The sequence below is a fragment of the Cervus elaphus genome, chromosome 15, assembly GCF_910594005.1.
Source record: "Cervus elaphus chromosome 15, mCerEla1.1, whole genome shotgun sequence".
Lineage (NCBI taxonomy): Eukaryota > Metazoa > Chordata > Mammalia > Artiodactyla > Cervidae > Cervus > Cervus elaphus.
The window spans coordinates 11,113,738-11,138,864 of NC_057829.1; the positions used below are offsets into that span (position 1 = coordinate 11,113,738).

At 41.2% G+C, this 25,127-nt stretch overlaps 1 protein-coding gene across 6 annotated transcripts in view; it reads right to left on the minus strand.

Moving 5' to 3' along the window:
- Positions 1-25,127, minus strand: part of LOC122708795 (elongation factor-like GTPase 1) — a 61,739-nt gene that overhangs the window by 20,925 nt on the left and 15,687 nt on the right. For 3 of the 6 annotated variants that reach the window (XM_043925340.1, XM_043925339.1, XM_043925338.1), the window contains exons 2-3: positions 13,259-13,397; positions 11,463-11,670 (exon numbers count right to left, since the gene is read on the minus strand). In XM_043925340.1, coding sequence (XP_043781275.1) covers positions 11,463-11,670; positions 13,259-13,397 — 347 coding nt within the window. Of the gene's footprint in view, positions 1-11,231; positions 11,671-12,843; positions 13,011-13,258; positions 13,398-20,509; positions 20,598-21,597; positions 21,639-25,127 lie in introns of those variants that run through there. The other 3 variants (XR_006345325.1, XR_006345324.1, XM_043925341.1) reach the window with 3 other exon arrangements.

Below are 25,127 nucleotides of genomic sequence, written 5' to 3' on the forward strand. Positions count from 1 at the left end.
CTAATGATAATGCTTCCCATGGAAATCAATGGTAAATAACCATGTTACTTAATTAACATTTTGCCTTTTGATATTTTTTTTTAACAAAATAAGGAGCATCCTCCTGCTGCTTTCCATTATCTTCATCTGCAAGATGAAATGAAGGATCAGAGGGGTTAAGTACCTTGCCCAAGGCTACAAAGCTGAAGAGTTGCTCAGCTGGAATTTTAACTCAGAGGATCCTATTTCTAATCCATATACTTCATACATCTCCACTCAATAGCATAAATTCTATAAAACAGCACCAATGGTGTCAAAGAAAGACATTAACACTGTCTTCTCTTCTGATCTTTTAAAAAATCAAATGAGATGATGTTTAAGGTGTAAAAAAGGTAAAAAGAAAAATAAAACAGGTGTCTTCGTGCACCCCAATGTTCATCGAAGCACTGTTTATAATAGCCAGGACATGGAAGCAACCTAGATGCCCATCAGCAGACAAATGGATAAGGAAGCTGTGGTACATATACACCATGGAATATTACTCAGCCATTAAAAAGAATTCATTTGAATCAGTTCTAATGAGATGGATGAAACTGGAGCCCATTATACAGAGTGAAGTAAGCCAGAAAGATAAAGAACATTACAGCATACTAACACATATATATGGGATTTAGAAAGATGGTAATGATAACCCTATATGCAAAACAGAAAAAGAGACACAGTTGTACAGAACAGACTTTTGGACTCTGTGGGAGAAGGTGAGGGTGGGATGTTTCGAGAGAACAGCATCGAAACATGTATATTATCTAGGGTGAAACAGATCACCAGCCCAGGTTGGATGCATGAGACAAGTGCTCGGGCCTGGTGCACTGGGAAGACCCAGAGGGAGCGGGTAGAGAGGGAGGTGGAAGGGGGGATCGGGATGGGGAATACATGTAAAACCATGGCTGATTCATGTCAATGTATGACAAAACCCACTACAATATTGTAAAGTAATTAGCCTCCAACTAATAAAAATAAATGGAAAAAAAAAAAACAGGTGTCTTGCTGTCACCTGTTCTTCAAAGTGGTTGTACCAATGTACAAATTACATCAGAAGGTTATAAATGTTTCCAAGGCCTCATCCCTACAACATAGAATATTGCCATATTTTAGGAATTTCACCATTCTAACAGCTATCATGATTGAAAAACATATGCATTTCCTTGATTACATTCACATCTAATGAGTCTGCCACAGTTAAGTCATACTAGGAACATATTTCTCCCTCCAACATCACATCTTCCTCTCAACCACAGTTTGTCTTTATGAAAAAACCAAGAGATGTTGAGCCTTTATAATTACTGCCACCACTCAAAATCCACAGTAACTGTTATCACTCAAAATCACTTCAAACTATTTCAAAAGTCTTTACGAATACTTCCTTTTTGGAAAAAAAAAATTAAAAATTCTATTAAACCATTTACCCTCTCTCCCAAGACTATAATAAATATCTTCATAGCCAAATCTTTGTATACAATATTAATAATTTCCCTCCAAATCAATTCATAAAGGTAGCACTTTGGGGTCAAAGAATATGATGATTTTCCAGGGTGTAATTATCTTTAAAACTCTTGATACATATGCCAAGTTGTATGCCAATGGAGGGTATCAATTCAGGGGTATATGAGTGTTACCTGACAGCCAGCCATCAGCTGGGCAAAACTGAATTTGGCCTTGTCAACCAGACTACTGTGTGATTCTTCACAGATATCTTCCTAAACTGCATAAGCCATTTACAGAAGTCAAATTATTCCCCCATTCTGGCAGGCATTGAAAACATTAAGAGGTCCAAGGCCTCACCGTCAGTTTTTTAAACTTGACCTTTGCTTCATCCATTACCACCTACTCTTTCCTACTTCCTATATCTAACATTTGATTTGTTAGTATCTTGGCAGCTTAGCTAACTTCCAAGCTCTGACTTCCCTGGCCTCCCCAGTGTTGGCATGAAGATTATGCAGATTCAGCTCACAAGTATGTTTCCATTATCATCTGAAGTGGCATATGACTTGCAGTACATTTACTATTATGGGTAAGTTCTAAATACAATTGTTCACTTTTTCCATAACTGTATCTGAAATACGCTTGGCAGGTAGGGCCAAAATGATACAGAAATGAGGAAACCGCGACAAGCTGATGAGCTGAGTCTGTGGAGGTGGCTCAGTGATAGGTGAGCTCGCCCCTTCCCTGCCAACTAGGTCTCAGGGGTATTTCCTCCAGGTTTACACCTGGGACAGCTCCGAAATGTCTAAGAACAGTCTACAGTCCCTCCCTGACGGGCACTAGACTCAGGGCAAATTTCTACTGCCACATCTGAGCAATCCTCACTAAACATCCCATCTCCACTTCTTCCCAAACCATCTAGTAGCCCCATCTAGTCAGGGTAGAATCCTATGTTGTGGTTGTTCAGTCACTCAGTCGTGGACTGAGTGGACTGTAGCCACTCAGACAGGACTGTAGCCTGCCAGACTCCTCTGTCCATGGGGTTCTCCAGGCAAGAATACTGGAGAGGGTACAATCCTATGATCTAACAGCTAGCAAAAGTTCACTGTGGTTTCTCCACAAGTTATCACATGCTTTGAAATTTTCCAAGTCTTCCTTCCTCTTACAGTCAACCAGGTCTTTCACACTGTTGAGTTGGAGAGGTTATATTCTACATACCACTCACCACTGGAACATGTCACTGCATCCTTCATCTTTCCCCTTTCACAACCTCTTTTTCACTCTGAAAAACAACTATCATTGAACTGTATCTCTCTCTCTCTCACACACACACACACACTCTCTCTCTTTCTCCCCCTTTGCTTTCATCCAACCATTCCTTCATACTATTAACCCACAGCTTGCCTTCTTTACTGAAAAACTTCAGCAAAAATCATTTCAATTATCTGTTCCTTTATTTCCTCTGACAAGCTAGTCTCTATAACTGCCATGTAAGAGTAAAAGAGAAATATAGTATTTGGAAATGGATACCCTTCACATACTCGTTTGTTCTCATATGATGTCTAGAGTGGTAGCAGGCTAATTAACAGTCAATGTTTAGGTTATGAAGTTGTATTCATCTACCTATTCAGGACTTTCCTGGTGGCTCAGACGGTAAAGTGTCGTCTACAATGCAGGAGATCTGGGTCGATCCCTGGGTCAGGAAGATTCCCTGGAGAAGGAAATGGCAACCCACTCCAGTACTCTTGCCTAGAAAATCCCATGGACAGTGGAGCCTGCTACAGGTCGCAAAGAGTTGGACACGACAGAGCGACTTCACTTTCACTTTCACCTATTCTAAAGATGTTATGCAGTTTTAGCCAGTTATTCCAGTGAGTAAAAATGTAGATTCAACAGACACACCTGAAAATGAGCATTTTACTAAACCATATTGTAACAATTCCATCGGAGGTAACAGACAAGAGGGCTCCAGCCATCCCATAACCTGCTCAGCTGCCTCGAGGCTAAAAGGAGTAACAGCCTGCCACATTTAAGTGCAACGGCAGTACACAGGTTGAAAAGTGCTGAATTAGAGGACGCATAAAAATGTAATAATAAAAAGAATGTTGCATATAAAACTAAAGAAATCCAGCCAAAGTTATCAGTAAGATTCAGGCTATGAATACTTTCACTTGGAAAAAAAAGAAAAAAAGATGAACCAACTCTTCTAAATAAAAAAGAAAGAGATGGCAACAATTGATAACATTATCAAATGACAACCTGACAACCAACCAGGTATAAATTTCTTTTAAATGTAAATTGGTAATATTTTTTTTTTTTTTTGCTGTGCTGCACAGAGTGTAGGATCTTAGTTTCCTGGTGAGGGATCGAATCTATGCCGAAGCAGGTATAAGTTGCTTTCATGAGGTTTAATCAAATCTAAGGGCCAAAAAATTCTTGTGCTGATAAAACTGTTCTGCAAAACAAGAAACAATGAAAATATCCCCTAATTTGTTATTCCTTCATATATCTTAGGATGAAGCTGATGTAAGTATCAGACTTATATCTATAACTTATAACTATAGACTGGGCAAACTTACAAACACTATAAACATTTTACAGAAAAAACTACCAAAAAATTGAATTCACTGTTCTATTAACATACTGAAATACACTCATCAAATAGTTTATCCCAGGAATATAAAGCTGGTTTGATATTAGAAAACATGTTAAAGTAATTCACAATATAAGTGGATCAAAAGAGAGAAATATCTATCACCTGAAAGATGTGGAAAACACTGCTTGATAAATCTCAACATCAACCCACATTTAAAAATTTATCTAGTAAGCAGAAACAAGAGGATACTTTATTTTCATCATATAGACTATCCAAATCCAATCTCATGGAAACACTAAAATGTTTACAGGAATTCTCTACCTTAAAAGAAATAAGACACTACTCTTACACTACTCTTCAACATTGTTCTAAGAGTTACAGAAAATGTACTGAAACAAAAGGGGAAAAGTTATAAATGTTCTGAGAAGAGATTACCTCAAAGAGAAAAATAAACAGGCTATAAAACTGTAGAGAAAATATGATTTTTTTAATTAAAAATATACGACAGGGATTTCCATTGTGGTCCAGTGGTTAAGAATGTGCACTTCCCCTGCTGGGGGCACAGATTCGATCCCTCACCAGGAAACTGAGATCCCGCACTCTCTGCAGCACAGAAAAAAAAAAAATTACCAATTTACATTTAAAAATCATTAAGAAGGTAAATTTTGTGTAACTACATTTTCATCACAATTTAAAACCTAAGTATACACATGTAGAGATTTTTAAAAAAAGACTGGTGGCTATACCTATATGAGAGAGAATTCTTACTTGGCTTCTCTGCCCTTCTCAAACAGATCTCTGTTGTGACCCACAGTATGCTGAAAACTTTAAAAAAAAAAAAAACCTTAAAAGACAAACTTATACAGTGAAGAAATAAAACACAAACACAAAACTGATTATGAGAAAGACATTCTACTGGATTGAAAGAATCAGACTTTTTATGTGCCCTGCCAAGATGATTTACCAGTGAACTATTTGAAAACTTTCAAAGAAAAGATGATTATCACATTCTATAGAAATTTCTCCAGAATGACACTGTCCAAAATGGTAGCCATTAGTAACATGTGGTTACTGAGTTCGTGAAATGTGACTGGTGCATCTGAGGAAGTAAGTTTTCTCAATGTTATCTGATTCTACTCTTTAATGGCATATGGCAAATGGCTAACAACTGAACAGTACAGTCCTAGAGGGGAGAAAAGATGGAAGTGTCCCATTTTGGAATCACCATGACACAAAGAAAATAACGGCAATTTTATTAATCATACAAGAAAAGTCTGGATGAAATACTGGAAAATTGAATAGAACAGTGTATGAAGAAAATACGCAATGCTCAAGTATTATTTTCTTCCAGATACACAAGGACATCTTAATAATCAGGAAATAACTAAATATAACTTATGACATCAATTATAGCAAGGAGGAAAGCTCTATAAAGCCTGTCTTCAGATGCTGAGAATGCATCAGTAAGATTTAAGTATTTATTCCTGATTTTCAAAAATCCCAGAACTTTCCTAGCATGATTAAAAAATATGAATCTTTGGGCATCAGCAAACCTATAACTAACATACTAGGAATATTTCCATTAAAGTCAGGAAGGAACAAGACAGATGAGCAGCAATAACTATTATTATTTACCATACCTTTACAGGTAATATAAAAATAAAAAGAAATAAGACAACTATTACAAAATCAGAGAATAAATTACCATCTATAAAACAAAAGCTATTAAAAATCAGCTGAAACTATTAATACTAAGAAATGAATAGTAAGGCTGCTGGTTATTCTTTCCAAGTGGAAATGCTGATAGTAAGTATATTTAAAAGAAATCCACTAGTAAGTGAATTTAAAGTATTACAAAAGTACTACAAAGGCTTAAGAGTCACCAAATGTTGAGCTTTCCCTTGAAACAATCAAATCAAATCTGCTAATAAAACTCTTCAAAGGTTTCTGACTCTTCAGTCACCCCACATGAGTAAGAATACACACAAACACTCTCTCCCCATTCAATGCATACTGACTTCCTACCAACCCAGCAAACAACCATGGCAAAACTAAAACTATTTCAGAAAAAGGCTAATTAATATTTATTTTCTTTATGTTGAAAAGAGAGAACTGTCATGTTTCCTCTTGGAATATGCCCCTGAAATGTTGAAGAGTTAACCACATGGAAGAGATCTAAAAGTGCACGAGAGAAAGCTAAAGATTTGGAATCCTAATTCAATTTCCCCTCACATTTTAATAGGAGCCTGGAGCAAACTTCTGTTTTTAGAGATACTCTCAGCAGAGAACTGAACAAAAGACTATTGTGTCTTCAACCTGGTAAGGTCTCTGCAGTCCCATCTCTATCAACTTTTCAAACATCAGGTTGGAGTTACATGATTTTCAACTTTCAATTGATTATTTCCAGGCCATAAAATCTAACCACACTTATAAGATGGTGTAAGTATTCCAAGTGAGTTATAGCTGAGTTCAAATGTGAAATCTGCATTTTTCAAGTGCCAGTAAAAGAACTTTACCTTAGACTTTGACTCTATACACTGACTTGCTCAAGAATGTCATAAAATGTTTTCATTTCCTTCTCCAACAAAAAGTTTCATCTGCAGCTGATAAATCTGACTCGGTATCATTTTGGATAAAAAGCACATGGGTATCAGTCATACCACTCTATGATTTTCTTATTAAAATAAGAACTGCACCTTTTTCTCTAAGTTAACAAGAACAAAAAAGATGAAGTTAACAGGCATGCCTGATCACTATAAACATTGCTGTCTCAATTTGTAGTATGTGTCCAGCCACAGGCCTGCAACAATATAAAAAGAAAGAAGAAATCACCTTTGATCCATGGTGTGGTCATCTTAAAACATATCCTCGAATTCTCTGATGTATCTCCCATTGAAGGTGGAGTTAGTTCCCTCCCTGTGAGTCTGGGCCAGGCTTAGTGACTCTTACTTCTTAATGAAGAAAATGTGGCAAAAATGAGGCTGAAGGCGTTAAGGGCTAGGCCACAGAGGCTGATGCAGTTTCCTCCTGGGATGCTCAGCTGCAGAACCCTATTGGTGTGCTGCAAGGAAGCCAAGTAGCCACGTAGAAAGGTCACACGTTCCAGTGCTAGTGCCACATCCACACAAGGTCCCAGCCAACAGACAGCATCAGTCAGCAGACACGTGAGTGACAAGCACCTTCACGTGATTCCAGTGCCCAGGCTTTGAGCACTTCAGCTGACACGGTGCGGCATGGAAACGAGCTGTCCCACCAAACCTGCCTGAATTGCAGATTCATGAAAAATTTAAGACTGCCTTTGCTTTAAGCCACTAGGCTTTGGGTGGTTTGTTTTGCAGTAACAGATAACTAGAACATGTAGATTAATTCAACCATGTTCGGCCATTCAGTTTCTTCTTTTCATTCCCACCCCACCCCATCCCACTCTCCCCCTACCCCCTCCGCTCCCTGCTCATCCCCATGACAGGAAAACTTTTCAGTAAACAACAACTATGCTGGCATACCCAGTCTCAGTCAACTCACTCTAGAAACCATAGCTAGAACCCCAGCATTTATCACCCTTGTTGCAATCCACTTTCTCTTGTTCTGTTTGCTTCTCACCTCTTAACACACCCCTGTCCCGCCTTAAACTCACTCCTCACTCTGAAAGGTTGTATTAAACACCCGGCTTATGAAACTGCTGCTACTGCTACATACGCTCCAGTTTTTAAATCAACGAACAAGTGAAATTTGCCTTACAAACTGCTAACTAGTTCAAGATGTTCTGATGGAGCCATTGAAACGGGTTCTCAACCCAACCTGGTAACCATATCAAAAGTTTACTGTTCCTCTAACGAATACTAGGAAGAGAAATGTCCTAATAACTGACATAGATTTTTCTTTAAAAAACACAAGCCTAAAAAGTTAAAGCTAGAGGGGACCTTGGAGATGATCTAGTCTAGGACTTTTTTCAGTCAGTGGTATACTGACATAATCCAGGGACAATTTTCATGACAAAGTACTAAGCATTTCTATCTCACTCTATCCTCACTGAAATGTCAACCCGCCATAATATAATGGCAATTATAAACTGGAATTTTGTGTGTATTTTGTTTTTACATTAGTTTGTATGTATCTTGGAAACATGATGTACATAAAATTTTGTTTATATTTTATAGCTACAGTAATAAAATGTATCTATACAATGCTGTTTAATGTTCCACCCTTAAAGTTTAGGATATATTATAAATATAATAAAAGAAGCTCTGAAGTCTGTAACAGTCTTAGAAAAAAAATTAAAGTAGCTGGTCTATTTTTACAATAAGATTGTTAGTAAAAATTACTCTAGTCCAAATTATTTTGGAAAGCTGGGGACCAGAAAGGTTATACAATTGGTCTGAGGCCATATACTAGTTAGTGGCAGAGCTATGAGCAGAATTTTGGTAAACTCATGCTTTATAGTCAAGCACAGGGCTCGAACAGATCTAGGTTAATAGACAGAAAACAATTTCTGTATGCTTCAATTTAGAAGGTAAGCTGAAGTGGCTGGCTGGATTCAATCCTTTCAATATTGCATTTATAATCATCCTGGCAGACTATCTTCCTCCCTAATGTAAAGAAACAGAACCGTAATGAAGGGGCTTCAGGCAACACCAGGCAAATGTGGAGGAAATGTGGTTGAGAGTGTGGACAGGCTCTTCAAAAACCATTCACCATCCCATATCCCCTGCCTTACTTGTAGAGACTCAACCTTTGGCTTTCACTGCAGCTAGGGGTGACCACACGACAAAATCACAAAGAAGCGAGGATATATATAATACATTGGTCACTAACAGGGCATTTCTTCCCAAATAAAAATATCAGTGCTTGCTCAACAGGGACCCCAGATGTGCCAGATTTAACCCTTTAGCCCTGGATTATGGGGAAGTCCAGGGGGGAAAAAGGTGCCAGGCAGTGGGGGTCGGGGAGCAGTGCCTGCTTATTCCAACCTCAGGTTGTGGTGTTCCCATACATTAAGACTGGCACCAGTGGCTGCTGGCTGAACACCAGCTCCGCTTCACACCTGCCCACACTTCCCACATCCAAACCGGTGAACTTCCTCATCACTCCACAGAGCAAACCAGACCTTTTCATCCCAGACATATCTTAGTTCCTAGTTCCCTACTGAGAGAGGTGAAAGCTGGCATAATGGAATAATCAGAACACACATGACAACTGATATTTAGGAGAGATGTATAAAGCCTCTATTTATGAGCACTTCTTAGTAAGAGATATTTTAGATATCTGTCTAATAGACCATACATGGGGTGGTCACTGCCAAAGGGTTTTAAAGTAACATCAACCAAATCATCCAAAATAAATAAACTAATGACCACAAAAATAAATGAAACATCAGTGCTGTGAGAAGGCCTTTGGCCCGTGTGCCCTCTTCCTGCCAGCAATGTCGATGCAGATGCCATCTTGGTTCCACGGGGACAAAGCGCCATGCTAAGGACTGCGAACAGGCAAAGAGAGGGACCCTGCTCCCTGATGACATAAGACAGCCACAGCACCAGTCCTCAACTGTCCGTCCTCTACCCTAATCTTCCCACTGAGGGAAACTGAAGACTGTGCAGTTGGTTTTTGATCACTGGCAGTTAAATACAACCCTAATGCTTCTACAAAATATATCTCACTTTTCTCTTTAATTCATTTTGTCCCAAAGTTATGTGTCCATCTTATTTTTTTAACAACTGAATTTGGTAAACAAATGCTTAACCAACGGGCACCTTTACCAACACCCTAGCTCCTACCACTGCTCCCAAATAACTTCAAAAGATGAGTAAAAGAGAATGAGGTATTTCTCTCTTCTCCAAGATGAAGAAAGCTTGAATGTGTGGTAGGTCTCCTGCAGATAGCAGGGTTACAGCTGCCTCGGGAGGCAGATGAGAGAGACATAACACAGTTGACCTCAGGTCTGAGCAGCACACGGCAACCTAGAAATAGGCAGAAGGAAACCAGAACCACTGCACGTCATGTTCCTGACCTCTGCTGGGGAGAGAGCACAAACGACCCTTAACTGGAGGGCATACGACAGAAACCACTTATTGAGTACTTCTTTTTTCACTTGAATGTTGTGTTAGAGATCTTCCACCTCACCTTCCATTTAAGAAACGAAAGTAATTGAGTGTGAGGAATACAGGAATCACAAGGAAGGCTTATAAACAAAAACAGAGTGCTTTCTATTCATCTTCCCATGTCCTTCCTGATAAAAAATGTTTTGCTGGTTATGGAAGCTCATAAGTCATGTCAATTGTTAGGGTTCAACAGCATTTTCCAAAGGGGGTGAAAAGAATGGGTAGCACTGAGGAGAGGCTACAAATTCATGCCTCCAAAAAAAGCAATGAAAAAAAAAGTTTTAATAATGTATTTCTGCAAGGGAGCATCAAAACGCAAATTTCTTGGACTAAAGTGGACAAAACCCAGCAGCTCCAGACCAGCAGTCTAGACCATTTCTCTAAAACATAAAAAGAAGCTGAAGCCCAAGGAGTCCCCCCGTAAATAGCTCTACATCTGACAAGGACTCCAAGGGTTCAGAACAGGACCCAGCATTCCATATCACACTCAGAGTGACTATGACGATCCAAGGGAAATTCCCTCATCTGAGTCTTCAAGGTTGCACTGAGGACCTTTAAAAGTGAAGTCCGCAAAGAAGTAATGAACATTATGGAGATGAGGAACAGTATGTATGGATTTATAATATAAAACAACATTCAATGGATTAAAAAATCCTGGAAGAAGACAGACCCTTTTATCAGAATAGTTTCTGATACTTTAGAACCAGAAGTGTCTTATCATCTGAACCGACTTTACTGTGAGCAGAAATTCTTTCTCATCCCCAAATGAATGGAACCTCAGTTTATTCACAGATTTCTTAAGCAGTTACTTTTTTTCTCTTTTCTAACATAATTTACAGCAAGTTGCTGCTGTACATGGGCTTCCCTGGTAGCTCAGCTGGTAAAAAAAAATCTGCCTGCAATGCAGAAGACCCCAGTTCCATTCCTGAGTCAGGAAGATCCCCTGGAGAAGGAATAGGTTGCATACTCCAGTATTCTTGGGCTTCCCTGCTGGCTTAGACAGTAAAGAATCCTCCTGCAATGAGGGAGACCTGGGTTCAATCCCTGGGTTAGGAAGAACCCCTGGAGAAGGGTATGGCAACCCACTCCAGTACTCTTGCCTGGAGAATCCCCGTGGATAGAGCGTGGTGGGCTCCAGTCCACGGGGTCACAAAGAGTCAGACATGACTGAGCGACTAAGCACAGCACAGCACTACTGTACATGCTGATACTGAGATGCACTAGGCTAAAACCAAAGGACATGACCCAAAATAAGTAAATAAACAAAAAAACAAGAATGAGATCCAAGTCATTTCCCTCAGAGATCTCACGTGCTTCGGGTGGCATGTCAGGCTGCGTCTCGGAACGGAGCTCAGATGTGACACACAGCACCACCCTATCTAGCACGTTTCCTGGAGGCACCTCCTCGAGGTCTTCCAGTTTCCTTCCCATCAGAAGGTACAGGTTTTCCAACGTACGGCACGCCACGTGGAGGAGCAGGGGAAGGTCCTCTAATGGAGCTGAGAAGCCTAATGGCACCTGGGCAAAAAAAGAAAAAAGAACAGAAGCTAAGTTAGGAGACATCAAAGGAAAACAGGTTTGGGTTAATACCTACAAAGTTACTTTGATTCATAAGTAAGATAGGGCAGTCACATTTCATCTAAACCTGAAACATTCAGATCTGAAACGGTGTGATATAAAAACAAGTCTCAGTTTATGAGTAAATTCTGAACTAGAGACTTCTCATATACATAAAACCTGTCAAGAATTCCACATAATCATAAACTTTATGGCTAATATAAATTCTGCTGTGACCTGGTAGCATGATATTAACACACGAAAATCCCCATACTCTTTGCCAGTATTTAAATGAACTGTGTCAGACACTGTTGGACACCAGAACCACTGTGCTATTATTTCAACACTCATTGTTACTATTATCACTTAAAATAGCTTTAACATTATTATATTGTCATGTCAATTACAATCTTATAATGTCCTTTGAGCATCTGACAAGGGCTGGTGCTAGTGCTGAGTAACACAGGAAAATGAATAACTTTGAAGAGTAGTTAGATGTCATAAAAATGTCATGTAAGGGCCAGTCACTATTCTAGGCTGGGCTGTTAATGTGGGAGACAGCGTGCTGTGAAACATCAGGGACTCTGACGAGAAGACACACGACACTCACACAGCAAAGCTCTAGCTCTAGAGCTCTGGCTTGTGGTTTCTTCTTTCCCCTTTGGTCCAGACATACCTAGATGCTGGCTGTTCACCGACTGTCAGACCCTCTTGGTCAATGTCTGGGATCTGCCTGCCAAGAAACCACTGCCTATCACCTGCTCACCGCCCACGCCTTTGGCTCGTGCCACCTGGGTTTTGGATTTTTATGTCTTGAACACCTGGCATCGTCCTGGCTCCACCATGACATCTGTTCTTCTCAGTTCTTTCCCCTAGCTTTGAATTTCTAGAAAAGCCTTATAAATTAAGTAAGTAAGGTTTGAAAACTTGCTTCTTGTACTAGTCTACTTCCTAAATGCTATTACTTGAGACAGGTTTATTAAATGGTGCCAAAGCGACACAAAAGGAAGTATACAGATTGACTCAAATGCGCCTCCCTAGAGATCAAACCCATCTACCAAGAAGGTAATCACTAGTCTAACAAGAAAGCAGAACCATGAAACAGTATACCAATGTTTTACTTCCTGTTCTGACCTGCTGCAAAAACTCAAGAGGACTGTATTTGGGTCCCAGGACAAAAATTCTCTTTCCTCTTCACACCACACCATTGAACACTCAAGCAAAGGTGATAAAAGACCCCTGCTCGCTTCCTTCCGAGGGCACGGGTTTGGGGGTCTCACTTTCCACCTCCTGCTCATCACCTGCAAGAAACAGAAGGACCATGAGTGCCCAGATGCTCTCTGCATCCAGGAGCTGCTGAGAAAGAGAGGCGACAAGGAAGACACTGTTGTTAGCTGAGACTGAGCGAGGAAACACCGAGGATAGAAGTATACTGATGAAAGCTACCTTCAAAGCTAAAAGCCCAAGAGCAGAAGGATGAGTGTTCCAACTTTGGCAAAAATCCCATCCGTATCACCGAGGATGGGGAAACTACTGAGAAAAGCTCTACCTTTTGGCTCTTCTCCCTGTGGACTCCTTTCAAGGGCGCCTGCATCTTGGGTGGGCTCCACAGGTGCCTGGCCCTGCGCCGCTGCCAACTTCTCCACATGTCTTCGTCTTGCACGCTCTCGCTTCTCAGCAACCTCCTCCTGAGTGAAAGGTGGACAGGACACCACAGACATGTTAACACCTGGCCACGGCAAGGATCTCAGTCTGTTCCAGCCAAGGAACAGCTAGTATTAACATGGACAGCAAGGAGATCAAACCAGTCAATCTTAAAGGAAATCAACCCTGAATATTCACTGGAAGGACTGATGCTGAAGCTCCAGTATTCTGGCCACCTGATGCGAAGAGCCAACTCATTGGAAAAGACCCTGATGCTGGGAAAGACTGAGGTCCAGGAAACAAGGCGACGACAGAGGATGAGATGTTTGGGTGGCATCACCGACTCAAAGGACATGAGTTTTCGCAAGCTCCGGGAGATAGTGAAGGACAGAGATGCCTGGCGTGCTGCAGTCCACAGGGCTGCAAAGAGTCGGACACGACTGAGTGACTGAACAAGAACAACGAGGCTGGAGAAGACGGTGGATGGTCCCCCGTCCCTTCCTGGTGGAAAGTTTGTCCGAGTTCTCTCGTTCAGCGAGAGAAGAGAAGGCCTATCACGCTTTCTCTGGGAACCCTGCTGCTGAGGTTTAGCCACTCAGTCGTGTCGGACTCTTTGTGACTCCCTGGACTGCAGCCTGCCAGACTCCTCTATCCATGGATTTCCCAGCCAAGAATACTGGAGTGGGTTGCCATTCCCTCCTCCACTGGGAATGCTGGGTCCCCAGCTACTCTGAGCTCATGAACCGACATGCAGGAGCCCGTGTCCCCTCAGTCACACACAACAGCATGGAACCTCTCTCAGGCATCCATGTTCCTCCTCTACAGGGCAAACAGCCGGAAAAGAGAGGGAATGAGCAACAGATACCACAGCTCAGAACACTCTAACAGAGAGATACGCAGACGACCTCAGTAAGAAACCTAGCTTTTCTCCATGAAAGTAGGAAAATACACCTCCATGGGGAACTGCGGTCCAAGAGGAAGGGCCAGGCTCAACGCTGGCGATTCAGGCCGGACAGAAGGTCCAACGGTGACTATCAGTCACAGTGTCAGATCCGAGTTCCACCAGAGGACAGGTGTGAGGGCACATGTCTGTGTGTTTGCTGGGGGCTCGCCCGGGGGTGGGGCACCTTGCTTGGCCCTGTCACGTTGTGCCCGCCTTCTCTACCGCCCCCCAACTTTGGTACAATGACTCCTGCTCACGCCTCCATCTCCGGCTGACAACCTCGTCTCCCATCCCGCCATTCCTTTCCCCTTCTGTCTCCTGGAAGCCACTTGGAGGCTGTATCGAGAGTGCACTGGTCCTGTGCATGCTGCATGTCACGTGCTCCGGGAGCTCCTAGCTTCAGGTGCCCTAATCCCCTTTCTACATCATGTGGGCAGCCCCACACCTAAGTCACCAGCTGTCCACTGCTGTCCTCTTCGGACACCTACCTGCTAGACAAGACCTCCCCCCAGGACTGGACACCACTTCTATTCCCGTAGCACCTGCCCCTTGAAATGGATGAACTTGTTTCTAGGAGTCGGCCCCTTCTAGTCAGACCCACTCGGATGTAGGAGGCAGGGTTGTGCCATCAGATACAAAAAGAAAAAAGAAAAAGGGAGCAACCTTGAGGATGGCTTGCTCAGGGGTTGTCAGAAGTCACATCTGCTGGCATAAGCTCCTCTCCACTGGAAGCTCTCAGTGTTAAAGGCCTTTGGCACACAGGATGAAATGTCTAGGCTCCTGTTCTGTCTTCTGGAGCAACACCCAACAAACGTACTGCCCTCTCCTCGCCTTTCGATCATCTGCCCTCACACCCCTCCCCTCGCCCTTCTCTTCTTCAGGCTACACACTCCAGTGGCCCTGTCAATCAATCCTTATGTAACTTATCTTGCTTCTAGACTTTATAGAGTATTTGAAAAGTACGAATTAACCTATGGCTGATTCTTGTTGATGTATGACAGAAAACCATAAAATTCTGTAAAGCAACTATCCTTCAATTAAAAATTTTAAAAAAAATATATAAACATGGAATACCTTATTATCACTGTAAAGAGGGATGTTAAAAACAAAAACAAAAAAACTGATGCACTGGTTAGCGCAGAGAGAAATGGTCTCTTCCAATGGGCTTATCAGTTCAGCTGAGTTCAGTCACCAAGTTCTGTCTGACTCTTGTCGACCCCAGGGACTGCAGCACGCCAGGCTTCCCCGTCCATCACCAACTCCTGGAGCTTGCTCAAACTCATGTCCATTGAGTCAGTGATGCCATTCAACCATCTCATCCACAGTCATCCCCTTCTCCTCCTGCCTTTAATCTTTCTCAGCATCAGGGTCTTTTCCAATGAGTCAGCCCTTCGCATCAGGTGGCCAAAGGAGCTTCAGCTTCAACATCAGTCGTTCCAATGAATATTCAGGATTGATTTCCTTTAGGATGGACTGGTTGGATCTCCTTGCAGTCCAAGGGATTCTCAAGAGTCTTCTCCAACACCACAGTTTAAAAGCATCAATTCTTCGGCACTCAGCTTTCTTTATAATCCAAATCTCACATCCATACATGACTACTGGGAAAACCAAAGCCTTGACTAGACGGACCTTTGTTGGCAAAGTAATCTCTCTGCTTTTTAATATGCTGTCTAGGATGGTCATAACTTTCTACATTTCATGGCTGCAATCACCATCCGCAGTTATTTTGGAGCCCAGAAAAATAAAGTCAGCCATTGTTTCCACTGTTTCCCCATCTATTTGCCATGAAGTGATGGGACCAGATGCCATGATCTTAGTTTTCTGAATGTTGAGCTTTAAGCCAACTTTTTCACTCTCCTCTTTCCCTTTCATCAAGAGGCTCTTTAGTTCTTCTTCACTTTCTGTCATAAGGGTGGTGTCACCTGCGTATCTGAGGTTATTGATATTTCTCCTTGCAATCTTGATTCCAGCTTGTGCTTCTTCCAGCCCAGCATTTCTAATGATGTTCTCTATACCAGATATAGCGCTAATGTTACTCACTTTACTAAACACATGAACAAGATGATTCAGGCTATGGATTCTCCTGAAGCCTCAGTCGCCTCACTTTGGGAAGTGTTAACTAGCCCCCGTTGGTGGAAAACTGTCTTAATCATAATCATTCTAACTGTTCTGTTTTTACTGTTTGCTCCCTGCATCTGTAACTGTGTACCTGGACTTGTTTCTAACCATGTGAAAGCTTTTAAGTTACAAATGGTTGTCCAGGCTCCTAGAGTGCCGCAGCCTCCTTCAACTATTATTTGGGGCCCCTGGGTCAGAGACCTTCAATATGAGGGTTAGGGGAATACACTGCCTCAACAATTTAGGGACAGCGCCCCATCACAGCAGAAGTAGTTATGGAACAAAAATGACGCCCCTTTCCCCTGGCAACACAATGCTCCTAAAAGAAAAGGGGGGATGAGAGTCAATTCTTAGGCAGGTTGCTAAGAAGTCCAGGGTCCCTGAGGAGGAGAGAGGGGTCTGCAATTCTCAAGGAAGAGGAAAGGATAAATGTCTTTTTTTTTTTTCTCTCTACATTCCTTAGCCTTAGTCACATAAAACTTCTTTCTTTAAGCCCTGAACTGATGATTAAGCAACAACACAACTCAGCTTAGACTCTGTACTAAAGATTATATAACAACATATATAACTGCTTGAGGACAGTTTCTCCTTCCTGAAAACCTTCTGACTAATCCTGTTATCTTAAAATGTATATTATGGAAGTGGGCCTGGTAAGATCTTCCTATTGTTAAGTTGTAATCCTGTTATCTTAAAATGTAAATTGTGAGAGTGGGTCTGGTAAAATTTTTACAACCTTGAGACATTCTTCTGATTTATTGTAATAACTAATTGAAAAAGTATATAGCTCCCTTGCTAAAGACTTGCAAGGAGGCAATCTCCGCCCCCTTTTGATGTCTATGTCAGAAGCTTTCTCTGCCCCTCTTCACTGTAATAAAACTCCGCTACACACACACACACACACACACACAAGTAATTCAAGTTTTGCACTGTTAAAATTTGCCATTTGGTATTAGAATACATTCTTAAATAAATGTGGTTATGTTTATCTTATTTATCTTAAATAAATTATGGTTATGAATATATATGTGTGTGTGTGTGTATATATATACATCATCTTAATGCACATTTTTCACTTTATTTTTTTTGCTAATGACTTATTACTTGCTGTTTATTTTACACTTATTTTAGACTAGGGAAATGATGTTAAACAAAAAGCAAATTCAAGTGATTTTCCTATTGAGTAAATAATGGGCTATAAAGCAGTGCAGACAACTTATAACATATAAGTTATAACAACTCATTTGGCCCAGGAACTGCTAATACAGTTCAATGGTGGTTCAAGAAGCGCTGCAAAGGAGACGAGAGCCTTGAGGATGAGAAGTACAGTGGCCAGCGTTACAAGCTGACGAGGACCACTTGAGAGCCTATCAAAGCTGACTCTCTTACAACTACACGAGACACTGCTGAAGAACTCAGCGTCAACCATTCTACCGCTGTGCAGCATTTGAAGCAAAATGGAAAGGTGAAAAAGCTTGGCAAGTGGGGGCCTCATGTTGTCGCTCAGTTGCTCAGTTGTGTCCGACTCTCTGCGACCCCATGGACTGCCTCATGCCAGGACTCCCTGTCCTTTACCATCTCCTGGAGCTCAAACTCAAGTCCATCAAGTTAGTGATGCCATTGCGTGCCTCATGAGCTGACCACAAATCAAAAAAATTGTCACTTTGAAGTGTCATTTTCTTTTATTCTACACAACAAAAACAAACCATTTCTTGATCAGATTATGACATGTGATGAAACGTGGATTTTATATGACAGCTGGTGACAACCAGCTCAGTGGTTGGACCAAGAAGAAATTTCAAAGCACTTCCAAAAGTCAAACATGCACCAAAAAAGGATTATGGTCACTGTTTGGTGGTCTGCTACCAGTCTGATCCACTACGGCTTTCTGAATCCCAGCAAAATCGTTCCATCTGAGAAGTATGCTCAGCAAATTGGTGAGCTGCACGAAAACTGCAAAGCCCACAGCCAGCTTTAATCAACAGAAAGGGCCCAGTTCTTCTCTACGACAACGCCCGACTGCACGTCACACAACCAACGCTACAGAAGTTGAAGGAATTGGGCTGTGAAGTTTTGCCTCGTCCACTGTATTCACCTGACCTCTTGCCAACTGATTACCACTTCTTCAAGCATCTCAACAACTTTTTGCAGGGAAAACACTTCCACAACGAGCAGGATACAGAAATGCTTTCCAACAGTTCACCAAATCCTGAGGCACAGATTTTTACACTGCAGGAATAAACAAACTTATTTCTCGATGGCACAAATGTATTGATTGTAATGGTTCCTATTTTGATTAACAAAGATGTGTTTGAGCCTAGTTATAATGATTTAAAATTCATGGTCCCAAACTACATTTGCACCAACCTTCCTGGCATCTGCCTTTGCATCCTGTTCCATGACAATGGCCCCCAATGCTTCAGCTTGAGAAACTCTCCTCACCATCAAAGCAGTTTAATAAAAATTTAAATTGTGGTTGAGCTACTCCTCTAGTGACAGGGCACGCCAAGCTTGTGCTATTTATGAGTTACTCCACACATTATTTTAAGCCAACCAAATAGAATCCATATACATAAAGTGGTAAGCTGGAAAGCCAAGTAAATCTTTTCACAATTTATAAACCGTATTTTGTTTACAGGTAAACTGGCATTCCATTGGAAAATTTAATCTGCTGTAAATCTACTCTAAGACTCAGAACAGCTCAAGGGACATTTGAATATAAATTTAACTCCTTTATTCACCTTTAGGCAGTATCTTTCAGCACAATGTGATAGAATGATATTGATAGGGATATTTGTCTAAAGCAGAGTCAAGTATTAAAACACTGACACAAAAATCATTTTAAAAATGGTGAAAGTCATCCTAATTTATTTTATAAGCCTGGTTAAAGATGTAAATTAAAACAACATCATTAAAGAAATAACAAAAGGTTACCATATCACTGCTTCCATGGGTCTGGATAACCAACAATATATAAGCGGCCAAGAGTAATTTGAAACTATCTTTAATGGTTACTAGAAAAAATAACACGGGTAGAGAAGCCTAGGGGTTACATTCTAGTTATCCAAGGAATTGAAAAAAGAGGGACCACTTGTCCACACTAAAAAGTTATACATAATAAAGCTGCTTTAGTGATTCCTTCAGCATCTCAATAGCCTATCAGAACCAGAGGAGGAAGAGAACACACCCTATCACCCCCTCTTTGCTTTATGGACATCTGAGACAAATGATCATGTAGTCTCTTGAACAGCTCTGAGCTTTCATTTAATCACTGTATATGGCAATCCAGTCTACTCTTTGACATCTCCAATCATAAGATCATTTTAAAAACAACAATCTAAAGATGCTTTCCTGTAACTCCTACACCGGTTTTAGCTGATCTATTAGAAAGTCTTAGGTTTACTTCCTCTTTGCTGTGTTAGCTCAGCAAACATCTTTTGCTCACCCTCAGAGATTTTCCTCTCCTGTGGACCATCCTCCCCAGGTACTGTCAGGGGCTGACACGGAGCCCACACCTGGATCTCAGGAGTGTTCACCAGTCCTTTTTTGGACATGACATGGAGCAGTCCATCAGGTACAGAGCACGGTGGGACCAGCATTTCTTATGAATCAAAAGTTAAGTACTCACTAATGCAGACTAAACATGTCACATGAGAATTAGGCTCTTAAGAAGACAGAGAAATAACACAAGAGTCAAATTACCCATAACCCTTTCAGAAACAATCATGGCAGAAAGTTTGGTAGCACTCAGAGGAAATACACTAATCTCAACATACACAGAAAATCTAAGGATGAAATAATTTTTCCACTTCAGCCCAAATTTTAATATTCAAAAGCTGAAATTTCATTTCTCACTTGTTGATGTTTTAGTCACTAAGTCGCGTCTGACACTTGTGACCACCTGGACCGTAGCTCACCAGGCTCCTCTGTCCATGGGATTTCCCAGGCAAGAATACTGGAGTGGGTTGTCATTTTCTTCTCCAGGGGGTCTTTCCAACCCTTCTTAGAACTCTTGTTTCCTACATTGCAGACTGTCTCCTGCATTGCAGGTGGATTCTTTACCTGCTGAGCCAGAGGGGAAGCCCATTTTTCACTTACTATGTTGTATATCTTTCATATCTAAGTGAAGGCTAGACATCAATATTCCAACTGCTTGAGACCTTGTGTTGCTTAGCAACTTGACAACCTGCTCAAGAAAGAAAGCAAAAGTAAGAAATGTTACTTGAACTCAGTAATATGCTTAATATCATGTAATTTTTATTCTATATGAGAAACAAATAACTTTTGTTATTGTTAAAGGATCAGAACTGATGTGAAAGAGCTCTTGGATTTTACATTTCCTGTCTTCAAAATCCCTGCCTTCACCCCGCTCTTCATCACCCGCAGCACTGTTCTCACCAGCCTTCTAAGGGCCTGATTTACCAACATTGAAATTTCTAACCACATAGAAAATTAAACTGGTCTCTGTAAAATAACACTTATACATCTGATCATTTGTAGCCTGAGATTTTAAAAGTGTTCTTTGATTTTAAATGCAAAACCTTGAAACATTGGCCAACAGTAAAGGGAAAAATAAAAGTACTCAGAGACTCTATTAGATCAGCTTAGTTTGACCACAAAATAGAACATGTGCTTTAATGCAGTTTTTTGTTTTTTTTTTTTTCTTGAAAGCTCACTACTTTACTGGCCATTGCTCTCATTCTGCATTTGGCCCACATTTTGTGAGGAACTTTCCAACTAATTAACAGTGATACAATCTTCAAATCCAATGGGTTGTGTTAGCTCAATCTCAGATCTTTCCAGAGAGTCCAGTAGAATTAGCCCAGGGAAACCTGATAAGTTTCCATACACAGACGTGGGCATGTTTAAATTATGTTTTTCAGACAATAACATGCCAGTGACAGTTCCTACTTATGACACTACTGTGCCAGATACCAATCATGTGTAGGGCAGCAACCTCTATTTACTCTCAGGATTCCATGATAAATTTGCTTGGAAAAACACTGAAGTAAAAGAAAAATGTCTATGGTCAAATTCCAGAAGTGACAGCTGCCCTAAGTTGATCAATCAGAAAACTAATAAAATAATCCTGGCCAACTGTCACACAAATTACAGCAAAATACTCTTAACAGGAATAATAGCATTCTTGGTTCCTATCAGGGATATGGGTAGAGAATAAGACAAACCTTTTCAGAAGTTGTTCACTCGCTAAGTCATGTCTAATTCTGCAACACCATGGACTGCAACAGAGCAGGCTTCCTTGTTCTTCACTATCTCCTGGAGTTTGCTCAAACTCATGTCCACTGAGTCAGTGATGCCATCCAACCATCTCATCCTCTGTTGCCTCCTTCTCCTCATACCTTCAATCTTTCCCAGAATCAGGGTTGTTTCTAATGACTCAGCTTTTCCCATCAGGTGGCCAAAGTATTGGAGCTCCAGCTTCAGCATCAGGCATCAGTTCTTCCAGTGAATATTCAGGGTTGATTTCCTTTAGGATCGACTGGTTTGATCTCCTTGCTGTCCAAGGGACACTCAAGAGTCTTCTCCAGCACCACAATTAAAAAGTATCAAATTCTTCAGCACTCAGCCTTCTTTCTGGTCCAGCTCTCACATCCACATATGACTACTAGAAAAACCATTGCTTTGACTATACACAGACCTTTGTCAGCAAAGTTATATCTCTCTTTTTTAACATGCTGTTAAGGTTTTGTCATAGATTTTCTTCCAAGCAGCAAGTGACTTTCAATTTCATAGCTGCAGTCACCATCTGCAGTGATTATGGAGCCCAAGAAAATAAAATCTACCACTGTTTCCACGCTTTCCCCTTCTTTTTGCCATGAAGTGATGGGACTGGATGCCATGGTCTTAGCATTTTGAGTGTTGACTTTTAAGCCAACTTTATCACTCTCCTCTTTCACCTGTATCAAGAGGTTCTTTAGTTCCTCTTCGCTTTCTGACAATAGGGTAGTTTCATCTGTATATTTGAGGCTGTTGATATCTCTCCCAGCAATCTTGATTCCAGCTTGTGCTTCACCCAGCCAGGTATTTTGCATGATGTACACTGCATAGAAGTTAAATAAACAGGGTTACAATATACAGCCTTGACGTACTCCTTTCCCAGCTTTGAACCAGTCTGTTGTTCCACGTCCAGTTCAAACTGTTGCTTCTTGATCTGCATACAAGTTTCTCAGGAGGCAGGTAAAGTGGTCTGGTATTCCCATCTCTTTAAGAATTTTCCACAATTTGTTGTGATCCACACAGTCAAAGGCTTTAGTGTAGTCAATGAAGCAGAAGTAGATGTTTTTCTGGAATTCTCTTGCCTTTGCTCTGATCCAACAGATTTTGGCAATTTGACCTCTAGTTCCTCTGCCTTTTCTAAATTAAGCTTGAACATTTGGTAGTTTTCAGTTCATGTACTATTTTAGCCTAGCTTGAAGGATTTTGAGCATTCCCTTGTTAGTATGTGAGATGAGTACAACTGTATGGTAGTTTGAATATTCTTTGGCCTTGCCCTTCTTTGAGATTGGAATGAAAACTGACCTTTTCCAGGCCTGTGGCTACTGCAGAGTCTTCCAAATTTGCTGGCTCATTTGAGTGCAGCACTTTAGTAGCTTCATCTTTTACGATTTGAAATAGCTCAGCTGGAATTCTGTCACCTCCATTAGCTTTGTTCATAGTAAGGCCTCCTATGACCCACTAGACTTCATACTTCAGGATGTCTGGCTTTAGGCAAGTGACCACAGCATCATGGTTATCCAGTTCAATGTATTCTTGCCACCTGTGGAGTTTTGTGGGTAAGAAGAGGTGGCAAGAATACACTGAAGAACTGACAAAGGTCTGTGTATGGTCAAAGCAGTGGTTTTTCAGTACTCATGTATGGATGTGAGAGCTGAACCATAAAGAAGGCTGAGCGCGGAAGAATTTGATGCTTTTTAATTGTGGTTCTGGAGAAGACTCTTGAGAGTAACTGTGCACAGTTATTTCTGCAAGCTTCCTGAGGAAAGGGACATTAATAACCCACAAGAGGCAGCACCTCATAACAGAAAAGCCATAGAAATTGATTCTCAGTTTGCTCTTTAAACATTTTATTCAACTTAGAACTTGAATTTAAATCCATTCACCTAAACTATTTTTTAATCAATAACCATATCCTCCAAAGAGATGAAAAAATAGAAACTTAATATCAGAAAAGCAGAAGGCATGTATTCTGTTCTAAAAAAGTTTCTAACTTCAAGTAAATATAATCTGGATCCCATCTGTGCTACTCTGACAAAACTGCTTTTCCTAAGATTTTCTATCACCCCCTGATTCCTAAATACAATGGAAATGGCTGCATCCTTGTGTCATTTGACCTTCCTGTGGAGCTGACATGTTGATTACACCCTTACAAAAACTTTGGTCAAAAGTAATTTCTAAGCCTCAACTAAAATTGGCCTCAGGAAGGCCAGCAAAGGGAGCTCTCATGCCTACCAATTACCCTGAACAAGAAGGGAGGGTCCCCCTAGCTTCAAGAGGTGTGTGTGTGTGTGTGTGTGTGTGTGTGTGTGTGTGTGTGTGTGTGTGTGTGTGTGTGTGTGTGTGTGTGTGTGTGTGTGTGTGTTAACTCATTCAGTCCTGTGTGTGTGTGTGTGTGTGTGTGTGTGTGTGTGTGTGTGTGTTTGTGTGTGTGTGTGTGTTAGCTCATTCAGTCCTGTCGGACGCTATGCAATCCCATGCACCAGGCCACCAGGCTCCTGTGTCTATGGGATTCTCCAGCCAAGAATACTGGAGTGAGTTCTTATTCCCTTCTCCATGGGATCTTCCCGACCCGGGGATCACAACCCAGTCTCCTGCATTGCAGGCAGATTCTTTACCATCTGCGCCACCAGAGAAGCCCATCTCCGAAGGGAAGGGGCCTCTGCTTCCCTGGTAGGAGGAAGGGAGATGTTCTTCCTGCTGTTCAGCCAATGGAAATGCTGAACCTTCCTGTTCAGCCAATGGAAAACTCTGTAGCACAGCCAATGAGAAAGCTGAACTCTCACTTTCCTCCAATGAATTTTCATAGAGAACAGCCTTGCCCACTCCTCTTTTTCTCTATATAAGCTCCTCCCCTTTGTCCTCAGTATTTCCCTGTGGTCCAAAGCTTGTATTTATTTCCCCAATTACAAGTCCTTTAACAATTTCCAAATAAACTTTTGCTGGTGAGACAACTGGCTACTTGTTGTAGCTCTTGTTGTAGTTTGTACAACGTGTTGTAGCAAAGTTGGCACTCTCTACTGCAGGGTTCCTGCCAGTCCTAAGGCCTTTTTAAAGCGAACTATTCTGACTTCACATTAAATATTGGCATATCCCAGAGTTCCATTGTCAGCTCCGTATTCTCTTCAACATATGATGTATATTTTCTCCTCCATCAACATATATGCCTGCATTTACATAACTGTATTCTTTTAACAGCCATCTTCACCTCAGCTGTACCCTATTGATATTTTCCTAACATTTCCACTTTGATTACCCACATACATTTTCATTTGACATGTCTAATACCAAATTTATCAATCCCACCCCCAAAACTTATCATCAATCCCAATCCCAAAACCTACTCAGTTTCTCCTCTTTTATTCCATATGTTTAGATCAAGCACCACCGCTTTCAATCCACCATCAAAGTCAGAAATCCAGAAATCATTCTAGAGCCACCTCCCCTCCTTCCCCTGCATGCTCTGGTCTGACAAGTCCTG